General features: G+C 43.8%; 1 protein-coding gene and 1 pseudogene across 2 annotated transcripts; one reads left to right on the top strand and one right to left on the bottom strand.

Annotated features, from left to right (window-relative positions):
* Positions 1-22,903, bottom strand: PCTP (phosphatidylcholine transfer protein). 2 transcript variants are annotated; one of them, XM_032428895.1, is made up of 6 exons: positions 22,631-22,903; positions 9,870-9,987; positions 7,162-7,241; positions 3,843-4,014; positions 2,423-2,490; positions 1-1,323 (listed from the first exon to the last, which is right to left on the bottom strand). In XM_032428895.1, exons 1-6 carry the CDS (start codon positions 22,769-22,771, stop codon positions 1,258-1,260), a joined length of 645 nt encoding a protein of 214 aa, XP_032284786.1. In that variant the 5' UTR covers positions 22,772-22,903; the 3' UTR covers positions 1-1,257. The 2 variants fall into 2 exon arrangements, with proteins under 2 accessions (XP_032284786.1, XP_032284787.1); XM_032428896.1 differs by having other exon boundaries at positions 9,870-9,984.
* Positions 10,594-14,323, top strand: LOC116647485 (annotated as a pseudogene).
* Positions 22,904-23,561: the final 658 nt, after the last annotated feature.

The raw sequence follows: 23,561 nt of genomic DNA, 5'->3' as shown, positions 1-23,561 counted from the left end.
TTGCAAACAAATGAGACCTTACTGATTCCATCTCACAGAAGGATCAAGGTAGAAAGAAAGCTGTAAGCAGGACAATTTAAGTCATTCTGTATTTATTGGTATTCAATCTGTTTTTCCCAAAGAGAAGATATACAGTCCGACATAGCCCATTTTAATAAATCCTCTGCTTCTGGATTTACATCCTGAATTTCTATGACCTCTAATCAAGGTTCAGTACCATCACACACAGTGGTTAAAATTTTTCCCTGAGATCATGAAGGCTGTGTTTTTAGCCACAGAATATTTTGCCTTACCAAAATTCAGGAGAAAACAGAAAACTGGGAGTCTTTTGGTAGGAGACGAGGCAGGCAACTTAGGTAGAATTCCTGAGAAAAAGGTGTAGAGTCAACTAATCCACTAATTAATATTTCCCTGACTGTGAACTATTATCCGTTCAATGTCGCTAAACATTCTAGAAGGGAAATACATTTTATTGCCTAGAAAGACACTTTATCACAGGGCTGTGTGCAGAGCATCTTGACTTTTGCTAACTGCCAGAGCCATCACGATGCCTCACTTTCCAGTAAAGTGCAGAGTTAGTGAGGTACGAGCAGTCTCTCCCCAGTGGCATGTGGGAAAGAGAAACCCAGACATGGATGATGAGAAGAAATGGTTATCACATTAAGTGCTTAGGCCTCCAGTGTTTTTCAGAATGGTTTGAAATCAAAACAGCTCATGATCCTACACAAGTAGGAATGGCAGACAGAGTCACTGGATTATCACCTCAAATCCCACCCAAGTCAGTACACCAAAGCATAAGGGAAATGGCCATTAGCCCATGTCTTCCAGTACTGGTGCATGGAGAGTCCACTCTGAAGGGGATGGGGCTCCCAGCAGCCCCTCCTGGGTTGCGAGAAGCCACATTCTGGGAAGGAGCCAGCTCTCTGGGATCGGTTGCTCTTGGATTGTTGTGGTTCCTCACCCACCCATCCCCCTAAAATGGCACAATGGAATGACTGTGTTCTCTATTGAGGACTTCCCTTTTTAAAGATAAACAAGCACAAGTTTCCCTAATCTGATCCATATTCAATAGTGGAAGAAGGCAGCCAGTCCCAGGGTGGGGAGTGGGAAAGGAAGCCAGGCATCAGGCAAACACACTCAGGAACGACATGCTGGATAGCTTGCAGGCCTCTGAAGACGGAAAGTGAAAGGAAAGCTGAGCATCAGCGGGCTGTGGCACTTCCAGATCATCATTCCATGGACACACGATCCCCCCTCTTAGGTTTTCTTGAGGTAGTTCTGACAGGCTTTCGCCATGTCCTTCAAGAAGTTAGGAACGCCATTCTGCAAAACAAAGGACACCATCAGTTCTATGTCCTTATGGTCATTTCTCCTGATTCTTTGGGATATGGCAAAGGTAAACAAACATGACTCTGAGAATAACAAATATGACAATAGGGCCCTTGTCCGATTTCTATAGAACATGGCCACAGATCATGACAGAAGACCCAAGGCACAGGTGAGACTAGATAACAGGGGACACTGTTGTGTATCTTGGCTTTTCCTAGTAAAAAGCTAAGATGTTCCTGAGACACCATTTTTTGAAAAGGAAAAACACAGGAAATGGGATTGGGTTGGGCTATGGGATTCTAACCCAGGAATCAGAGAAAGGACTTCTTTTACAGAATTAGGAAACGGTGAGGGTGGGGGGCAAAGGGCAGACTATGTTATTAGTTAGTGCTGAGCATTGTGCAAGACACCACCTTAATTTACCACTACTCTACAGGGTGGTAATACCTGTCCCCATTTTCGAAAGGGAAGAAATCAACAGCTTCCCTAGATTATACAAACAGAATCTGGACCAGGACTCAAAACCACATGTGTTTGACTCAAAGCCTGTGCGCTTTGCACTCTCCCAGGGAATGTGCTGAGCCCTCCCACCGGTAAGTAGCCCTCCTACAAAGCACTGAATGGTTCCCATAAAGCCAGGTTCTCTGGGGGTCTCTAGTGATCTGGCCACCACTGCAGTCCCCTCTCCTTACAGAGAAACAAAATAACAATAACAAAACTGGAGGCTTCCAGGCTTGGACACGTCTCTCAAGCCAGGTTGGCCTGTCATAAGCAGACACAAGGTCCAAAGGCACCATTTTTCATTTTTCCTATAAGGAGCAGGCTTTTATCTGGAGGATGCAGAGAGTGATCCTGGCAGGGTCTTGCTAGCAGGGAGGGTCTAACATTCCAGCTAAGGATTTTTCTCCTTTGTCCCAGCCTCTACATCCTGGATGTTGGCAACCTCAGTCCTAACTGTAGTCACTCAACCAAGCTGCTTCAATAAAAGAGCCTCATTAGGCCTGAGACACGGTGTCTCTTCAGCCTGACAGCCCCGTGGGCTAAGTCAACATTTGTCAAACACACTTCCCCCTCCTGCCTCCTGGGATCTCACCTTGGCGACCCAGTTTATCAGCCAGGATGGAATCTGGCCACCCGGGTTATCGAAGTAATACATGAAAACTAGAAGGGAAAGAAAGGACAATTCAGGAGGAGAAAAAAAAAATGTTAGAAATACAACAAACCCTGCAAAGCTTCCCCCTCTATCTTCAGGCCCCCGAAAGTAAGGAGGGAGGCAACACGGATTCAGGAGGACTTCTGTCCTCTGCCTTGCCTCACAGAATAAATACATATATATTTATATTATAATATATATTATGTTATACACACATACACACACACACACACATTTTTTAAAACATAGCCATAGGCAGATTTTGCTGCTACTGATTAAATGCCTGGCAAGTGCTAGACACTTGGATATAGTCTCTCATTTAATTATTTCTATCGGGGCGCCTGGGTGGCTGAGTCCTTAATAGTCTGCCTTCGGCTCAGGTCATGATCCCAGGGTCCTGGGATAGAGCCCCGCATCGGGCTCCCTGCTCAGTGGGGAGCCTGCTTCTCCCTCTCCCACTCCCCCTGCTTGTGTTGCCTCTCTCGCTGTGTCTCTGTCAAATAAATCTTTAAAAAAAAATTATTTCTGTCATTAATTATCAGTCCAAAGGAGTTGGTAAAATTAAACCCCCACTTATAAAGGACAACATGGAGACTCAGAGCAATTAGGGTGGCGTGTCCAAGGTGACAGATCTGAAAAGCTTCAGAATTATGGTTCAGAGGTTACCTCACACACAAGGCCACACTGATTCCCATACAACAAGGGGCTGGCTGCCCCCACTCTGCTCACAGCTTTTCTCTGTGCAGGCTGGAACTCAAGGCAGGCAGGTCCTGAGTCGGCTGAGCAGGAGCTGTGTCCTCAGAGATAGTCGTGCCAGCCCTCTTGCCCCACCCCACCCCCAGGCACAATGTATGTATCCCCAGGACTAGCCTGAAGTGAATTTTTAAACTTTCTGGTTTGATTTCCTCGAGACAATGCAAGAGTCAATAAAGAATGGGTTGAGGGGCGCCTGGGTGGCTCAGTCGTTGGGCGTCTGCCTTCGGCTCAGGTCATGATCCCAGGGTCCTGGGATCGAGCCCCACATCGGGCTCCCTGCTCAGCGGGAAGCCTGCTTCTCCCTCTCCCACTGCCCCTCTTGCGTTCCCTCTCTCTCTGTGTCTTTCTCGGTCAAATAAATAAATACAATCTTTAAAAAAAAAAAGAATGGGTTGAGTCAGATTTAACCATCCACCATGCACTCAAGCCAGGTTTCTGGGGGTGAACTGAATCTCTCCCCAGGTTTTGATCCCTTGTTTGTTTTACACCCGTGCCCATTCTCTGACCTCAGGGAAAAAGCATCATGCATTTTACATGCCTAACAATCAGCATGGCCTACGTATAGTGGCCCCAGCTGCTTTGCCAACACGTTCCCCGGCTTTACCTTTGCTCCCCTTCTTGCCATCACTCTCGATCGCTAGGCTCTGCTTATACTGATTCACCCGGACCACATCAGACCTCTCAGGAATCTGTGGCACAGAGGTGCTCTGGGCCAGGACCACGTGGATCTTCTGCCCGTCCATGTCCAGGTCTCGCCGCTGCCGGATGTAGACATACTATACTGCTAGTCAAGGCATGATACCAATGCCAGCATTTCAGATGGGTGGAAGGAAACCCCACAAGCCAGAAGCAAAGCGAGATGATTCTATTCCTCCCACCTGGCACTTGCTCCCGAATACTGTTCCTTTACTTCCCTGCCCTGTCTCCCTACCTGCACTGCAAGGTTGTACCCCATACAAGTTGATATTCTCATCTGACAGCATGCATTACCTACCTGTGAATGATTCCTTGATGCTTTCAATTATACGGGAAACCACTCGTCCTTTCTCTAAGAAGGCACTGTGAGATATTAGAGGACTGATCACTCAGCAGCAGTGTGATTCTGCATTAGTTACTCAACCTTTCTGAAGCTAAGGGGGTTAGATTCCCCAGCAGGCACGCCTGGTGGGGGCACTGGAGAAAGACTGGGGCAGAATAAATACTCCATAAACACTGGGATCATTCCCCTTTGTCCTGTCTTCCCCCAAAGCTCTAGTTAGTGACCTCTATGCACAGAGGATGGTCAAGCAATGTTACTTACACCTAGTGGTCAGAGGAAGAAACATTGGTACCTGAATATTTAGTAGGCAGATGTCCTCTCTGGGTTAACACTGGTTAACCACCCAGGATAACAAAGCCATTTCATCTCTATAAACACAGAGCACTCACTATGTCTATGGTACTGTAATAGGGAAGATAATTTACTCCTAAGAAACAATGAGAGTTACCATTTACTGAGCCCTTACCATGTGCCTTACATATAGCATCAGTTTTGATCCTGAAAAGGTCCCTGTGAGTTTGGTGTAAGTATCCTCATCCTACAGATGACAATATTGAGGCTCAGAGAAGTAAAGTAACTTGCCAAAGATCCCATGGCTCAACTGGAACCGGAGTGCAAACCCAGATCTGGCTCCAAAACCTAGTTAGACTTTCATAGCTGGACGGGCCTCAACAGAATTTTAGGTTTCACACTAGAAGGAATTCAAAGCCTAAACAACAAAAAATAAAAATAAAAATAAATAAATTTTAAAAAATCACTCTATAACATAATATACTCACTGTAACAGCAACAATGATAGCCCCATGCCACCACAGAGTCTCTGCAGCACCCAAAGGGGTCCCAGCCCTCACTCAGGCACCCCGCAGGATGCGCTACTGCTCCCGACTCTATGGACTGGCAAGTAAAGTTCTTAAATGTTTTGGGGGAGAAATGATGTTGCTTTGGCTCTGGCTTTCTGCCACCAAGACCTTTCACTTTTTCCTCACAGCAAAAATTGTCCCACTCTCTCCCAAAACTTGCTCATCTCATGTGACAGATACCACCTGACACTCCATTAAGGAAAAACCAATCTGATATATTGATTAAAACTTGGCAGAGGTCTTCGAAAGTTTGGAAGGTTCAGCCTACCATAGGGCCTATGACCAGAGAACCACCGGTTCACTGAGGCCCAGAGAAGTGAAGGGACTTTTCCAAAGTCACACAACAAATCAGAGAATGAGCTCACATTCAATCTGGGATCTTCGGCTCCAAACGAATGTTCTTTTCTACTACACTATTCTCTGTTCTCAAAAATTTAACCACTAGTGGAGAGACATGCATATAGAAAGATTAAGAAACTCATTATCGGATTGTGTGGTATTGGAAAAACAATTATATAGAACTTAAAGTAGGCCCAAGTGTCTACCCCTAAGACCTAACCAGCAGTGTCACAGTGAGGTCAGAGAGATGGGATCATGCCCTGGTCAAGGTCACCATCTCTGGGAATAGCTGGACATGGGTCCCAAACCTGCCTCTGCCACCCACTAGTTGTGTGAACCAGAGCAAAGTTCTGGACTTCTCTTTGCCTCAGTTTCCTTGACTATGAAATGAGAATGATGATACTTTGCACAGTTGTTGGCAGGATCAGGGAAAACCACATAAAATCTAAGGGTTAGAGTAATCCACAATTTGTTGAAATACATACCATATGTTGTACAAAGTACCTAGCAGTATGTAAGCAAGAAATAAACCCTTTATGGAGTTTATAATCTAATTGGGGCCAAAGAAAACACATACACTTAGACACAAAAACACAAACAATATACATAAAACACAGCCACATGCTCCTTCTCTTTCAAGAGAATAATTATTTAGGAAATACAGACTTATACAAAGCTAAAGCTAGAAAAGATCCCAGTGATCATCCAGTTTGGTGGTTTCCAAACTCTTTTTTTTTGAATCCACAAGACCCTTTGTTGACAGGATCTTCTATGGAAAATCAGTGTGTAACATACTCAGCTGCTGTGATTGAAGAGGACAGTGAAGGGAGTAGAAATCTCACCTATCCTGCCCCCACCCTGCCTGTCCTTCAAATTTCCATCCCCCTTCCTAGGCTAGAACTAAGAGGGCTTCTTAGAACCTTGGAGTGTCAACTAAAACTCCCCACATTCCATTCAACTGTTTTAACGATAAATGAGGGTAAGAAACATACACCCAGTATCCAGAGCCAACAGTCGAGTAGGGATCACTGTGGGGTCAATAAAACAGGAGGCGAGATGAGGAGAGCTGGAAAGTGGGGGCCTGGGGTCCAGTCCCCACTCTGCCACTAATCATCTGTACGTATGCCTCTGTCACTTTACCTCTCTGGGTGCCTTCCACCTCTAGATTGAGGGAATGTATTTTTGTTTTTTAAAGACTGTATTTATTAGTTTGACAGAGAGCGAGAGCAGGAACACGAGAAGAGGGAGTGGGAGAGGGAGAAGCAGGTTTCCTGCTGAGCAGGGAGCCCGATGCAGGGCTCTATTCCAGGACCCTGGGATCATGACCTGAGCTGAAGGCAGATGCTAAACACTGAGCCACCCAGGCGCCCCGAGGGAATGTATTAAACACTCTTTATAAATAGTTCTTTCCAGGTCCCCAGTTCTGTGGTCCAACAATTTCAAGCCTTAGAAAACTTCTCAGGGAAGTCTAAGCTGCCCTCCAGTGACCACAATCACAGAGGCTCCACATGGTCAGGCCCAGACATCACACACTGAGGTCTCCAAAAGTCACACAAGAAGCAACAGTTTTAGCAGATGCTTTTTAAGAATCAAGAACAATGCTGTCCACACCTGCTGGGCATGCCACCATTGGGCAATGGCCAAAGGGCACAAGAAACATTTAGAAAGCCAAGTAGGAAGGATACGTCTCTGTTGGACATAGGAAAGGGGTACTTCACTTGCCAGTAGACCACGGTTTTTCCATTGCATTCCTTTTCATAGAGTTCTAAGGCAAACAAAAGAAGTTAATGTATCTGGAAACTTCTCGGCTCCAATTAACAAGAAGCCTAGGTATGATGACTTCTGAGGATATGATAAACCACTAAGAAGGCACAGAATTCTAGAAAAAATCAGACAGATTCATTAATGCTGAAAGCTTGTTGCCCAAGGGCAGAGTCCAGTAGACATAAAAACATGGTAAAAGAGAAAATAACTCAACGAAATGTGTCCATTGTATAGCACAAGCAAGATTCTCATAATGCAATAAAACAAAATCAGGCATCCAAAAATAGATGTTCAGGTTTTAAAATCAGGGCAACCACCAGATGTCACTAGAATCCCAATAGTTTTGCTTTTGAGACCTCTCTTTAGATTTCTTCACCTTTTACAGCTAGCCTGGGTCTGAGTCACCCAGTCTAGTGTGTTCAGCTGGGAAAAGAAGGTTCCAGAGAGGGCAGTGTCCTTCCTAAACAGCTAGGAAGTGGCATTAACTGTGGCTAACCCTGAATGTCTTCCTTCTCTCCTGTTTCTTTACATTTTACCATAGCTACAAGACCAGAATTCTTAGTATTCCATCATTCTACTGTGTGCAAATAGCAGCTGACTCTCAGCTGGAGAAAGCAAAGGAATTCAATGACATACACACCCTCTGACCCCAAGCTGTGCAGTAAGCTTCAAACCAACCATTTAGAGAAGGAGCCAAGCCAAGGCTGCTGAAATAACCATGAGAACCCCTTGAGGAGCTCCTGATGAAGGAAATGCATTATTTAATTCAGCTTTGGAAAGAAAATCTATAAGAAGCAAGGTCATGGATTAAAGAGCTTGCCAGGGCATTGGTGCCATGAGAGGCTAAAGACAGCCCTTGAGAGGAAGGGAAGAAGTGGACATGTTGCCTTTGCGTGCTCAGCATCACCTCCCCCTTCCTGGACCAGCAATTTCAATTCTCCTTCAGGGCATCATCGTTTCCCTCCTCCTGACTATGTGGTTTAAGCAGAGTCCTTAAATTAAACTCAGCATTAATTTCTGGCTGGGAAAATGAGCAAGACATGGCCCAGTGATTTGTTCAGGGATGGTGCATCTGGCCAGGGTCTTACCTTGTCACTCTAAGAAGTTTGGGCCAAAAAGTGGTTCAGTAAAGACTCTCAGGTAACTCACAAATATCTAGAAGGACCAGAGTTAGGCTTAGAACTTCAGGATTATTCCAGAGAAGGCAAACTACTGCTGTGACTAGACTAGATACGATAGCATGAATGGCTGATGCCAAGTACCAAACATCAGAGGCTCTAGAGTGGTCTCTCCCAACGTCAGATACCTTAGCCCTACCATCACCAAAAAATTGTGATGCTGCCTGCTTGCTCATGTTGTTCTCTCTCAAATTGAAGCTGCATGCTGTCTTATTGGCAACATCTGAATTATACCACTGAACCATGGCTGCTAAGGAGACTGGGACAGAGAACATCTGGCTTCTCTCTTGAATGGAGGAGCATCACAATTCACCCTAGATAGGAAGGGCATTTGAAAACACTAAGAGACCAAAACCATGACAAACATCCACAGGATGCCATGGCAGCAAATTGTGGGACTCTGGCTGCCATGAGTAGGAAAGTGGAATGCTCATTCCTGTTCCTGTGGGTTATTTATACGGTGAGACTATAAGCCTGGATCGTCTGGGGGTCATCTTTGCCATGACATAAGAATCTGCCTGAGAATTAGGTCAACTCAGGAGAAAACGGAGTCCAGATGGAGAAAACATTTAAACACTGGATGCAGTGTCCTGGGAGTCAGAAACCCCTGGACTTTTCAGTGGCATGAACCAATAAACTCTTTCCTTTTCTCACACTGGCATTTGTTAATTTCTTGTTGCTTGCACAAGGGTCCTGACTCTAGCAAGTCTTTCAGAGCTGACACGCCCCTGGGCTCGCTCTGCAGTTCTAGTCCACTGTGACTAAATGACAAAGGCCACTCCCAGCTCTAAGTGACAGGAGGATCACCTCTTTCATGCCTTTCATAGCTGTCCATTGCTATCAGTGTCAAATCTAAGCACTGTAGCCTGGTGGCCAGACTGGGCTCGTGGGGATCTGGACCTTCCTCCCACCCTAGCTCTAGATTCTGCTACCCCAACAGCCCAGTAAAACCAAATTGCTCAGTTTTTGAACATGCCACCTGTTTCTTGCCTTCCTCGCTTTACTCAGGCTGTTCCCTGGGCCTCAAATAGCCTCAAACCACTCACCCCCTCACCCTCTCAGCTTCTCACCTATATGCATTCTTGTTTTTTGTTTTTTTGTTGTTTGTTTGTTTGTTTGTTGCATTCCTGTTGTTTATAAAACTTTGATTCAACTTCCAAAACAAAGCTTGGATACCACCTCCTCCAAGAAGCCTTCTGTGACTACCTAGATATATGGGATGATGACAAACTTATAGTGAGAACAAAGTAGGCCTTGGAGCAAACTGGAGAGTGGCATCTGAGAGTATGCAAGGAATCACAAAGGCATGTTTCAGCCCAGCACTTAAGACTGTCTTGCCAAAATTAAAAATAAAACACAGTAGAAATTAAACCTGTTGCTTTCTACTGGCTAGAATAACAATAGATTCTACTTTCTAGATGATTTTTAAAAAAATAATAGGTGTCACTCACCTTTAACAAACTGGTCCCACTGTTTTCTGTAGTCTAAGTCCATATAGACATCTGCGAGTACAGCCGGTGGGCAATTGTCCAGAACACCAAACACTTTATACTCATAAAGTCCAGTCTGCTATGAAAACAGAACAGGCAGAAACAACCTCTTGATTCCAAAACCGAGAGACAACTGGATTACACAGCATATGAAAAACTGTTCATGCAACACCATTACCGACTACATCCTCTGTGGTCTTGGTGACACAATGATGAAAAAGCAGATGAGGCCCCTGCTCTAGTGAGTCTTATATTTGCTTGTAGACATTGGTGGTGGTAGTGGCTATAAGTGCTATCTAGGTAATCTGAACAGGTTATAAGGAAAGTTATAAATTTAGTGGTGCCTGGTTTGGTGGGGTTTCCTATATAATTAGGTGGTCAGAAAAGGCCTCTATGAGAGATAACCTTTATGAGAACATCTTATTCTAAATATAGAAGAAGCCAGTCATGGGAAGATAAGTAAAACTCATTCCTGGTAGGGAGAAGGCCCTCTGGTTGATGGACTGGCATGCCGAAAGAAGAGAAAGGCACAGTGTCCAAAGAACTGTGGATGGGGGAGAGTGGTAGGAGCTGAGGTCTCAGAGGTAGTGGGGGCCAGATTCCAAAGGGCTTTGTAAATCAGGGTAAGGGATAAGGATTTTGTTCTAACTACTAAGGAAAACCAATGAGTTACTTTAAATGGGGGGAATAATAAATAAAAAGATGATTCTTGCTGCTTGGTAGAAAGTAGATCATAAGGGAGCAAAGAGATGGATTTGAAAACCAGTGCAATGGATGCAGATAAGAGATGATGGGGATCTGAACAAGGAGGTGATGACAGTGATGGAGAGAAGCCCAGTGATTTAGGGATATATTTAGAAGTAGTGTTGGCAGGAAGTGCTGGCAGACTACCTGTGTGTAAAGAGAAAGCGAAGAACTGTGTCTTAGAACCTCTGCTTGAACAACCAGGTAAATGGGAGCTCCATGCTCTGGGGAAATCAAGAGTTCTACTTTTGAATTTCAGATGCTTATTACAAATCCCAGTGGGAGTATCATATAGGCAGCTAGCAATCAGGGGACAGGTTACTATTTTAGACATCCACAGGGCATAATGAAACCCAGCACATTGTTTTTATCAATTCCAAGACAGAATTTTTCAACAACTTCTTCCTTTAACTTAAGAACCAGTAAATAAAAGGAAGAAACAGCAGTGTCAAATCACATTAGTCCCCTTTATTCAGAAAAAAGACCATTTCTAGACGCGAAAGTACAAGAGAGTTCTTTTGTTGTTGTTGTTGTTGTTGTATAGAACATAGTCTAAATAAATAAATAAAGTAGAGAGTTCCCGTTTTTTGTTTTTTTTTTCAGGTGAGGCCATATCCTCCTTTGTGAGAGTTCTGGGCTAGAGCGGGCCATGCTATACATTTCACTTTCTGTCCAATTGCAGCTAACAATTCCTGACCCTCCCCTTGCCTAAAGGCTCTATCCTTAAGATTAACCCAAAGGTTTTTAGATTAATTTCCATGCAAAAGCGAACAAACAAAAATGATTTTAGAATGACATGTTCTTCCATGCGCTAAAGAAACGTTATTGGCTAACCGAACTTGAATAAAGCGATACTCTTAAAACCAATGCCAAGGAGTTACGTTAGGTCGAGAGGTAAACATGGTGAAGCTTTCTAGAGATCTTGAGGCAGCAAGGGTTTCCTGGCTCAGGAAGCATAACCCAGGGAAAAACACATCCTAGTTTAGGAATCTTCATAGATATGTTAAAGTACCTGGTAAGAAATGGAAGATGACATTGAAACTGAATTCATAAAACTCTTCCAGGTCTAAAAGTATATGACTTTATTCCAAGGGTTTCCAACCAGCAAATGACAAACTAGTAGATCTGAACCCCTCACGGGCTGTGCCATGGATACCCCAAAGGAAGGGCAGACAGCAGGAGAAACAGCTCCTTTTCCCTCCTCTCCCCTCCCCTCACACATAGGGGAAGGTAGTGAGGGTTTATACATATCCACTGGTTTATTAATCAACTTTGGAAGAGAGACCATTAGTTCCCTGTTCAAACATACAGGGGCCCCATTTTCTGTACACACTGACTGAGCAGAAGGGGTAATTGTTGAGATAATGATCTCAGTTTACATGAGTTAACTTTGGTTATCTGGATAAATTAAGACAAACTGTTTCCTTAAAGTGGTTCCCTTCCCCTTCTGAATTTAGTTACTGCCCTAAGTGACCTCAGTCCTATACACATCACAGAAAAGAAAAACAGAAAGCCCTCTGAGGAAGAGAAAAATAAAACGATGTGATTTACATGAATACAGGAGAATGAACTATTGTTACAACTTCCTTATACACTCCCTTCGTGGAGAACTGAGAAATGCCAGGGCTCCAGAGGAACAGAATGCTCGGTACCACTTTCCTATCAGTAAAATGTTCTTTTCAAGTAATGTACAGCCCACCCAAATTCTTGGATCAAGGCATTTTTTCACCCATTCTTTCTTTCTAAAAAGGAACTCAGCAAACATACATATTTATTTTGTCTTTTTAAAAAAATGAATTTTTTATAATTGTAGAAATAATATTCATTATAGGAGAATTGGAAAATGCCAAAAAAAGAGTAAGGAAAAAAAAATGGCACGTGACTCCATCATCCACAAACACCTAGTTTAATATTTGACATATTTAAGCACATAAATACTTCTACATGTTACAAAATGGGAATGATTTTAACAAGCTATAGAGAGATCACACCTAATTTAATTCTTCTCATAAGTCAACATTTCCAATATTTTTAAAATATAAATATTGCTGGAATACTCTATCATTTCATACGGACCAAGTTGGTCCATAATTCTAATTTTTTCATTAGGAAAGTTTCCTTAGAGATAAATTTTGGGGTAGAAGGTATTACCATTTTAAGGTTCTTTATGCTTTTCATAAGCCTTTAAGAAGTTTGTACCAATTTATACTCTTGCCAGTAGCACAGGAGCATCTCAAAAGGACTGGGTACCGTGTTCATACAAACAATTTGATAGGAAAAAGCATGAAACTCAGCTTGATTTGGGCAAAGTTTTTATTACTGATCTGTAAGATCTCCTTAAAATTAAAAATATAAATGTTCTGCATATATGTCTCTAAAATTACTAGTACTTCAGTAAATGATTCCAAATAAGTTTACTCAAGAGGTTACTGGCTTTCCTGAAGCTCCTCCAGAAAACCATTTCTAAGAATGTCTCCATTTCTTTATCATGTTGTAAAACACGGTGCATACTTTTCTAATGCTCCATTTATAAATGAAATAAAAATTATTCAGTGGTAGAGAATCAGTAAATATCTTGTGTAGAATACAATGACCAGAAGAAACAGAAGATGTGGCATAGCATACAGTACCTTCTTTCTTGCTAAGAGAACCTCTATGGCAATGTACACAGCTAACTTTGCAGGACTGAATATGGATGTTTGGAGCTGTAGCAGCTATTTTGTATGAAGAGGTAACAAAAAGGAGGAGGAAAAGTAAAAAGACTCAAGCGTATTACTGGCATCACTGATCAGCTACACCAGTGCCAGCAACTAGTGACCTCTGCCCAACTTGTTAAGTGAGAAAAATAAACCCCTTTAAGTCACTGTTAGTACAGTTTCCTGTGGTATTGCAATGACACATATAAGAGAGGAAGTTTTGTGTCATAAGATTCATATTTATATTGTGCATCACGTGGGTGTTTACCCGTACGCTCAGACCACCCTGCAGAGTAAATCTGTCAATCTAGAGCACACCATACCAGATAAATACCAAAAATTCTTAAAGATATCCTATTCAAACTCAGAAAAGAAAGAGAAAATTGACCTGTAGAGTAACATAGATGTGGATTACACCAGGCATCTCGTCAGAAACCAGCCATGTAGCTTTTACGAAGATGGTGCCGAAGGCTAAGAAGGAAGCCCCTGCCCCTCCCAAAGCTGAAGCCAAAGCAAAGGCTTTGAAGGCCAAGAAAGCGGTGCTGTAAGGCGTCCACAGTCACAAAAATAAAGAAGATCCGCACGTCACCTACATCCCAATGACCCAAGACACTGCGTCTGCGGAGACAGCCCAAATATCCTCGAAAGAGCGCCCCCAGGAGAAACAAGCTTGATCACTATGCCATCATCAAGTTCCCCCTGACTACTCAGTCAGCCATGAAGAAAATAGAAGACAACAACACACTTGTGTTCATTGTGGATGTCAAGGCCAATAAGCACCAGATCAAACAGGCTGTGAAGAAGCTCTATGACATTGACGTGGCCAAGGTCAACACCTTGATCAGGCCTGATGGAGAGAAGAAGGCATATGTTCGACTGGCTCCTGACTATGATGCTTTTGATGTTGCCAACAAAATTGGAATCATCTAAAACTGAGTCCAGCTGGCTAAATCTAAATATAAATTTTTTCACCAAAAAAAAAAAAAAAAGAAAGAAACCAGCCATGTAAAAAGAGAGTGGAGTAAAATATATACTATACCGAAAGAAAAAAAAGCCACCAACCTGGAATTCTATATCCAATGAAACTGTCCTTCAAAAGTGAAGGAGAAATAAAAGTTTTTCAGACAAATAAAAACTGAGGGAATTCATCCGCAGCAGACCTATTATGGAAGAAATGTTAAAAGATGTTCAAAGGGAGGGAAAAAATTATATAGGTCAGGAACTCAGATCTACATAACATAGAAAGTACCTGTTTTATTGTCTTCAAGCTTCTTGAAGGTATGAACTTTGTCTTACCCATCAGGTATCACCAGGGCTTAGCATAATGCCAGGCACACAATAGGTCCTAAAGACCACTTGAATGAGTACATGAACAAATAATTTGGAGTTTTCTTTTCATTAACCCAAAGGTAGCTATGGAAACATGTCTATCCTAAACTAAATGGCAAGATAAGGTTGTTAGGTCTATCTCTAAGCTTTTCTGGGTCTTAAAAACACAGTAAAAGTCCCAGGCTAAAATTCAAAGGTTTGTATTTGCACAGATGCTCCCTTTCTTATAAAAATATATTCATTTGCATAATTTCCCTGAAGGATAAACTAGCCTCACAAAATAATGTCAAGGGACAGTGAGCTTGTGAAGTAACAAACTATTCCCACTGGAGGCCCACTAGAATTCTCCTTCCACCCATACATAGTGACTCTAATGTCAACAGCAGGTCGGAAGACCAAGCAAGAACAATATTCCACTCCACATTGCTCCAGGTCTGCCCCTGGTTCACCCTGATATTGGTATGGTATCATGTCCAAGGATCCAGAATGTCCAAATCCTTACTGACAAGTCACTTCCCCTCTCAAAGTGTCCGCAAGGCCCAATGACAATCAGAGTTTTGTTTTATTAATAGTCACCTCCTGTGAACCCCATGTAGGAACTTGGTGAAAGACAAGATGAGGCATGAAGCTTGGCTTATAGCCAGAGACAGAGTGGGGGGGGGTCCTACGCACCCCTCTCCCCTCAGTCCCCCACTTTAAATCTTGGGACCAACATTCTCATACAGCCTCATACCACATGCTCTTCCTGAGAGAGAAGTGAGGAGGGGAAGACCTGAGGCTCTGACATATCCATCCCATTGTGTGCTCAGGAAGATGGAAAAGGAGAGGGAGAGAGAGACAATATGAGCAAGAGAGCCGAAGAGCTAGTCTCCATCTGTGGCAGGTAGAAGAGTGCCACACATGGGTGCTTGGCATTCAACATGGCAGCCCTGCCCACTAGTAAAATATGGCTTGAGAAGTGTCTCAGGTTCAATAACTGTTCTATCACTCATGTTGGTAACTCCTCTTGGCAGAGAGGCAGAAGGGTGAGAGAAGGGGGCAGAACTGTCCTATAATCTGGGAAAGAAGACACTCATGACGCAAATCCGTTTATCTCACCTGTGGGGGTGGTACTGGAAACTTTTCATTCATTGAGGTAAATCTGTTCTCATGGGAGTTAAATCTGTGTTTCCCTCCTAAAGGCCTAACTTTCTGTTACCCAGCCTGGCTAAACACAATTTTCCCAAGAGTACCAGGGTTTTGTATTTCAGTAAGTGCACAGTATTGAAAAGAACAGTCCCTGGAAAAGAACTGTCTGCTCCTCACCACACTCTTTGATTAGAAGACCCTATTAAGGACAAAAGCACAATGCAAGGCAATCCCTTCTCACAGTGCCAGACATTCAGATTTAAAAATATTAAGTTAAGCCATTAACCAGATCAGCTCAGACCACTATTTACTTGGTCTAAATTGAGGATGTGAAGCTCGGCAGGCTGGTTTCAGACTGTTGGCATGTCACAGGGTCTTTTGGGATGGTAACACAGCACAAAGCTCCAACAAGATCTGACTGTAGATCACTGGGAATGCTTCTGTAAGTGACCCGTGGCCCTTCTTTACCAGGGGGACTTCTCAGCACAACTCAGAGGTCAACATTCACTCCCAAGTGGCCCTAACTTAAAAATCAAGAAGAGTGAGCCTTCAAATGGACGTTGCTTTTGTCTTAAAATATTCCTTTTTCCACTCTTACCTTTCTGTTTCTACAGCTTCTCTAGGGCACTCCCCTCCTCTCGACGTCAGAACCCCCGCCCTCCGTCTCCCAGCACCATGCTGGATGCTTCCCATACATCGGTGATACTCAAAGTATAGTCCCTGGACTGGTAGCTTCAGCATCACTTGGTAACTGATTAGAAATAAAACGCAAACAAAAGAAGAAAAAAAGAAATATAATGCAAAATTTCATGCCCCACACCAATCCACTGAACCAGAAACTGGGAGTGGGGTCTTGATTCTGAATTTTAACAGGCCCTGTGGGTGATTCTGCTTCATGCTTAAGTCTGGGTACCACACTGCCATATATCATTTCATTTCACAATTGTTGAGAGGTCAATATCATCCTGAAAGGTAACTATTGTCCTTGTTTTGAAAATGAGGAAGCTGAGATTTCATCAAGAAAAAGTAACTTTATCACCCTGCTAATAAATGGGGACTGGCTCCTGGCTACTCTCCAACCCTAGCTTTACTCCAGTCCTGTACCCTTCTGGCTCTTCCTGGAAAACAAGGCAAGCTCAGCCTGGCTCAGGGACTCCCACTCAGCGTTCCCTCTACTACAGTGATTTAAAACCCAGCATGTCCATTTGAATCTCATGGGAAGCTATAACATTAAAAACAACAACAACAAATCATTTTATTATGAAACATTTCAAACACACACAAAAGTAGGGAAAACAGAAGTAGATCAACCCCTATAATGAAAGGGGAGTTTTTCAAAAGGACTACCCAAGCCCCAACCCAGATCAATTAAACCTGGGATTCTAGGATAGGGCTTGGTCATGTCTTTATAGCTCCTCAGGTGATTCTAATGTGCTTGAGCTTTGACAAACACTCTCTGGACATTTCTCCTCCATATTTGCATGATGCCATCTCCCACTTCATTTCTATCTCCACTCAAATGTTACCTCTGCAGGGGGTCTCTCCAGATTCCCTTATCTAAAACACAACACATCACCCCTGGCCACCACTGCCATACCATCTCTCTATCCCTTCATCCCACTTTACTTTCTTCATAGCATTTTTCACCCAACATTTCATTATATACTATGGGTTTATTCTCATCAGTGAATGTCATTCATTGTTTAAGAACTCATTCATTGAAACAGTAGGTGCATCTTCCTGTTCACTGCTTATCCCCAGTGTTGTGAGGGCAACAGCACATGGGAGGCATTAGATGAATATTCTCTGAATGAAAAAAATGAATGATAGTGGAAATAGTGGAGATTTTAACCGAGGACGACCTGCTTCCAAAACCCGTGTTCTTCCCATAATACCACGTGGCAGCTCTGGGCTAGTTTTCCTTAGTCTCCAGAAAGAGAAAGTAGTTCTTGCCTTGAAGCAAGCTGTAAATTTGGTGCTGAGCTTATCAAAGCAGGCTGGTTCATGTCTAGTTACTAGTTCTGAGGTCTTGTGTGGCTTACTTCACAACTCGTGGTCTTATTTCCATCTGTAAAATAGGAAAATAAGCCTGTCCCTATCTTCCAGATTGGTTTATAGGGATAAAGGAAACTTATATGTGACAGCATTTTGTAAATTAAATCACCATGTAAAGGTAAGTTATTAACATTACAACATGAGGAGGAAAAAAGAGAAGATGGAAACAGAGCAGGCAAACAGAGCAGAGCAAAGAAATGAACGGAAAAGATGAGGGTGTTGGACAGAATGGTTTCAAAGAAACTTTCAAAGTCCAAAAATTCTGTGATTTAATAGGAAAGGAGAAAATGAAAAAGTATCAAAATACTATATATCAAAAGTAGCCATCTGTCCAAGAACATGATTCAGAATTACCTGTCTACTAAAAAAAAAAAAAAAGAAAGCTACAACCTTTTTAAATTTTAAAATATAATTTATTTGTTACAGTGGAAAACTCAAATGCCTCTATACTTATTTCAATCTTTTCAAAACATGTAATAATAGATGATCATCAGAGCTCACCAAGGACCAACATATATGGCTATACATGATCCAGATGTAGGACTGGCTTTATTACGATGGGGATATTCATCTACAGAATATGGTCCTCAGGGCACCTGGGTGTCTCAGTCCATTAAGTGTCTGCCTTCGGCTCAGATCATGATCCCAGGGTCCTGAGATCGAGCCCTACATCTGACTACTCAGCGGGGAGCCTCCTTCTCCCTCTCCCTCTGCTGCTCCCCCCTGGTTGTGCGCTCTCTCTGTCAAATAAATAAATAAAAATCTTTAAAAAAAAAAAAAAGAATATGCTCCTTCCACAAGTCATGGTAAATACTTTTATAAAGAGGGTCCCTTTCACATGGGCACTACATGTAAACTTACTGCTGCAAAACTCAAGTAATCCAAGAAGATTTACCAGATTACCAGTCTCATTTTCCCTTTATGGGTCTTACAGATGCCAAGAAAAATTAGAGTAATTAACAAGAAAATGGGGAAAGACAGAGGGGGGGGACCAAGGCACTCATCTCAATAGAGTTGAAATTTTAGATGGCTATTAAGAAATAGCATGAATGAAGCAGAAAGATATTGATGGGGGTGAGGCTAAAGCCTTAATGCAGTACCTTCGAAAATTAGGAACCCCCTGGTGGCCCTTCAACGTTAAGGGTCCCAGATAAGTCCACTCTGTTTACCCCAGTTGTTGGAATTTAAAAAGCCAGAAAGCAAAGACGTCAGTAAGAAACCTCACCTGGAATCACCTGCACAAATGGTCAGGTAGATTAATCAAGATGAAGATTGATGACAGAGGGGCCCCAGTCTTCTGGTGTGACCCCCAGTTGGGGACCTGAGGACCCAAGGCCATACGCACTCATGTGGGTAAAATGGTTTGGGTGGGTGGAAGAAAAGACATATAATGGTAACATGCAGGGTGGATTAAACACCACTGGACCATAAGACAGATAAAGGGCTTTGCGTCAGATAGGTGCAGGTCTACACAGAGTGTGGGACAAGTTGATTTCACATTTGATAAGGTGTGGTATTCAGATGAAAAGATTTCCTAACTAGAAATTAGAGGGAATTCCCTTCCAGGAGGAAGGTAAAACATGGGACTCGAGTCAACCTGGAAAGAAAATGAGGCTTTAGCAAAGTGGGCCAGGCAGCAAATAATGCTGGAAAAAGCTAGAACCCAGTATGGATTCTAGGAAAGGGCTCATACCCTGACCCAACAGGGCCTCTTGACATTTTAATACAGATGGAAATCAAAGTGGCCCTGGATGGCCCTTCATCCTAGCTGCTGAGGCTCAAGGGCACACCTACTGGAATCCCATGGCCGTTTAAACTTAGAGAAGTTATCTGGGAGTACCTGTAATTTACATCAGTGTACCATGACTGCCTTCATCCCTAGAACAGGTTGAAATAAGACATATAGTATGGTTAATAGGGGTGGGAACTATTCTGAAGACCACTCATGTCCTCCCCACCAGAGAGAAGTGGGCCTGCTACATAAAAATACACAATGAAAACAATACACAGTACAAAGCCAGTCACTGTCTCAGCTCACAGGCACAAAAGCGAAAGAGCACAGGTCCATTGGAGGGGTAAAGGAGTCTGGGTTGGCTAGAGGACAGGGGGCGTGCAGATCAGTCAGGGACATAAAGCTGGAAATGTAAGTTGGGACCAAACTAGTTCAGTACAGAAAGTCAACAATTTCTGACAGTACAACTTATAATTTTTCCACTTTACAAAAGCACAAAAGCCATATGCATTCAGTAGAAACTGTACTTTGAATTTGGAATCTCGATCTTTCCCAGGGCTAGTGAAGTGTGGTACGGTACCTTCTCCTATTGCTGGGCAGGGACAGTGAGCCACAGGGTCAACAACTGATACAACTGTTCTGCACCCATATGATCATTCTGTTTCTCACTTTCAGTATACTATTCAATAAACTACATGATATTCAACACTTTAGTATGAAACAGGCTTTGTGTTAGATGATTTTGCCCAACTGTAGGCTAATGAAAGCATTCTGAGCACAGTGAAGATCAGCTAGGCTAAGCTATGATGTTCAGTAGATGAGGTGTATTAAATGCATTTTTGACCTATGACATTTTCAACTTATGATGGGTTTATCGGGATGTAGACCCATCATAAGGTGAGAAAGATCTGTATAGCCTACCTGGAAGCATTTGCCTTCTCTCAGAGAGGGAACACAGGAAGGAGCCTATTTATGGCACAGGTCTGGAAGTGGACAGCTGAGCTCTGATCCTAATTCAAACCCTCAGCAATCAACTTAACCTCTCCACATACTCGCTTTCATAGAGGTAAAAAGGTGATCATTACAGTATCTTACATTAAGACTGACATGAGGGGCACCTGGGTGGCTCAGTCGTTGGGCGTCTGCCTTCGGCTCAGGTCATGGTCCCAGAGTCCTGGGATCGAGCCCCGCGTCAGGCTCCCTGCTCGGCAGGAAGCCTGCTTCCCCCTCTCCCGCTCCCCCTGCTTGTGTTCCCTCTCTCGCTGTGTCTCTCTCTGTCAAATAAATAAAATCTTTAAAAAAAAAGACTGACGTGAGGCTACTAGGTATTTATCCAGAGGATACAAAGTGCTGATGGGAAGGGGCACATGCACCCCAATGTTTATGGCAGCATTATCCACATAGCCAAAATATGGAAAGAGCCCAAATGTCCATCGACTGATGAATGGATAAAGAAGATGTGGTAAATATACACAATGGACTATTACTCAGCCATCAAAAAGAATGAAATCTTGCCATTTGCAACAACATGGATTGAACCAGAGTGTATTATGCTAAGCGAAATAAGTTAGAGAAAGACAAATATCATGATTTCACTCATGAGAATTTAAGAAACGAAACAGATGAACAAAGGGAAAGGCAAGGAAAAATAAGATAAAAACAGAGAGGGTGGCAAACCATAAGAAAGTCTGTAGTTAAGAGAACAAACTGAGGGTTGCTGGAGGGGAGGTGGGTAGGGGGATGGGCTACATGGGTGATGGTATTAAGGAGGGCACTTGTTGGGATGAGCACTGCGTGTTGAATGTGAGTGATGAATCCCTAAATTCCGCTCATGAAACCAATAATACACCATACGTTAACTACTTCCAATTTAAATAAAATAAAAATTAAAAATAAAAAGACTGACGTGACGATTGAGTAAGTCAATACCTGTAAAGCACTTAAGCAGTGCCTGGAACATAAGAAAGCAGGCCACGCGTGAGCTATGACACTAGTTATTCTTAGCATTAATTCTGCAACCAACAGTGCCACTGAAAGGGGAGTGGTAAGACCACAGCCTCTCCTTCAGGGGCTTGAGCAGACTGTAACGTGTAGGAGGGAAGGGATCAGAGGTGGAAGGCCAGGAAACTAGTTAAAGAGGTCACTGCAATTCTAGGTGAGAGGTACCATCCAAAGTGGCGGCCACAAAGGAAAGAAAAGGGAAGGGAAGGGGGCCAGACATCAGCCATGTCTGAGCAGTCGCATTGACAAAACCTGGCAAATGCCTGGATGTGGCTGGTAAGGAAAATGGAATAGTCAGAAGAATAAAGGATTTTGTCTGAAAAGATGTCCACTTCTGCACCAAGGCAACAACTGAAATTACACCCAGAAATTAATTCTGCCTGCTCTGGGCTGTGAGCTTCTTGTCATCTTGTCACACCCGGTGGCTCTGCTGCACACGCGTTCAGAATGCCTCCCTTAATAACCAACTCCATTCCTTCTACCCTTGAAGTTAATCTTTCTCCCTAAAGCTTCAGACTAAATTATAAAGTGCACCTTGCAAAGAAGGGGCAGCTGCGAAAAGAAGCCACTAAAATGAGATGATAGTAGCTCCCTTCTCAGGCACGCTGCTCCGCACTCACACTGTCACCCTGCACACCAACCTAGTCTCCGAAAAGCCCAGTCTCCTCTCCACCTGTATGCAAACCCTAAGGTTCGCCCTACCCACCAACACACACACACACCAGCGGCACCCACCCGGGAGATCCACGTCCCTTGCACGCAAGTACAGGGGGCCAAGAGTCAGCCGACCACATTTGAACTCTATCCTTAACTTCCAACAGTCCACTCCCACCTTGGCCCTCAGAACCGAGGTTGAACTGGATGACCTCCCAACCAGGGAGCAAAGTCAGCTGCAGGCGCTGCCCCCGCGCTCGCTCCTCCCAGCTCTGCGTGACCAGCTCAGGCCCTGCCTTCCAGGGCTACAGCCCCGCACTCCCCCCGGGAGGCTTGGCCCTGGCGAGTGACAGCCCAGCGTCCTCCAGAGGGCCGGAAGCTACCTCGTCCAGCCGCCTGTAGATTTTGAAGCCTTCGTGCTCCATCAGCAGTTGCCAGTCGTTCCCGACCCGCCCGAACTGCTGGAGCTCCTCACAGGCCTTCTGGAACTCCTCCCCGGGGAAGCCGCCAGACGCACGCTCCATCTTTCCACAGCCCGGGCTCCTCCGCCTGCAGGGGAGGCCTCAGACCTGCCGGGTATGTGTTCGGGGGCGGGCCGAGAGGGTGGTCCAGCGTGATTGGCAGGGAACAGAGGCGTGACGGGAAGCTGTTGGGACTTACGGCGAAGAAGGAGCCTAGAGGGAGGCGTGGTCACGGAGGGGCGGGCTCAGAGAGGTGGGCGGGGCTGATCAAGAGCAGCCAGGTTGGGAACGGAAGTAAAATCAGAAAAAATTGGACTTGATATGGGGGAAGATGGAGGGGCTAGTCTTTAAGTGAAGAGGCTTCTAGACGGAAGGGAAATGGAAGAAACTAATGTCACCTCAGAAACCTCTCCAGGGCCCATCTCATACTCCTCCCCACCTGCATACCCTCCAAACCTGCTTGGGTGTCTGTCCCTCCTTTACCTTCTCTGAAGAAGGCAGGGAAAGAAAGTCCCTGAGGCGATGGGTACACTCTGGAGGTGAGATGGACAGAGCAGATATGCTTGAAAATCTCAAGCATGCTAGATGCTAGCATGAATGCTATTCAAGGGTCAGATGCTAAAACTGAATGCTCAAAGATCTTTTTGTTCCCTCAGGTCCTTTGGGTATTACTATATGTCCTACCAGCACACTGTATTTGGCTTTGGATAAAGGAGGTAGTTTAAACAATATAACATGGGCGCCAATAAATTCTGAAAACTCATGTTTCCTAATCTGTAAAATGGGGTAAGAACTGTGCAACCAGTGAGAATTGAGGAAGTGACTACATAAAATAAACACAGAACATGTTTGC

This window comes from Phoca vitulina, unplaced genomic scaffold (genome assembly GCF_004348235.1).
Source record: "Phoca vitulina isolate PV1807 unplaced genomic scaffold, GSC_HSeal_1.0 scaffold40, whole genome shotgun sequence".
Classification (NCBI taxonomy): domain Eukaryota; kingdom Metazoa; phylum Chordata; class Mammalia; order Carnivora; family Phocidae; genus Phoca; species Phoca vitulina.
The sequence above is the reverse complement of the archived record's forward strand: the minus strand, read 5'-3'. Positions and strand labels throughout refer to the sequence as shown.

Excerpts from the sequence above, each read along its gene's own strand:
- PCTP (XM_032428895.1), bottom strand. The coding sequence starts at position 22,771 with ATGGAGCGTGCGTCTGGCGGCTTCCCCGGGGAGGAGTTCCAGAAGGCC. Across the intron at positions 7,242-9,869 it reads GTGGGACCAGTTTGTTAAAG|AACTCTATGAAAAGGAATGC; the intron begins GTGAGTGACACC and ends TGTTTGCCTTAG. Across the intron at positions 2,491-3,842 it reads TGGCAAGAAGGGGAGCAAAG|TTTTCATGTATTACTTCGAT; the intron begins GTAAAGCCGGGG and ends TTTCCCTTCTAG.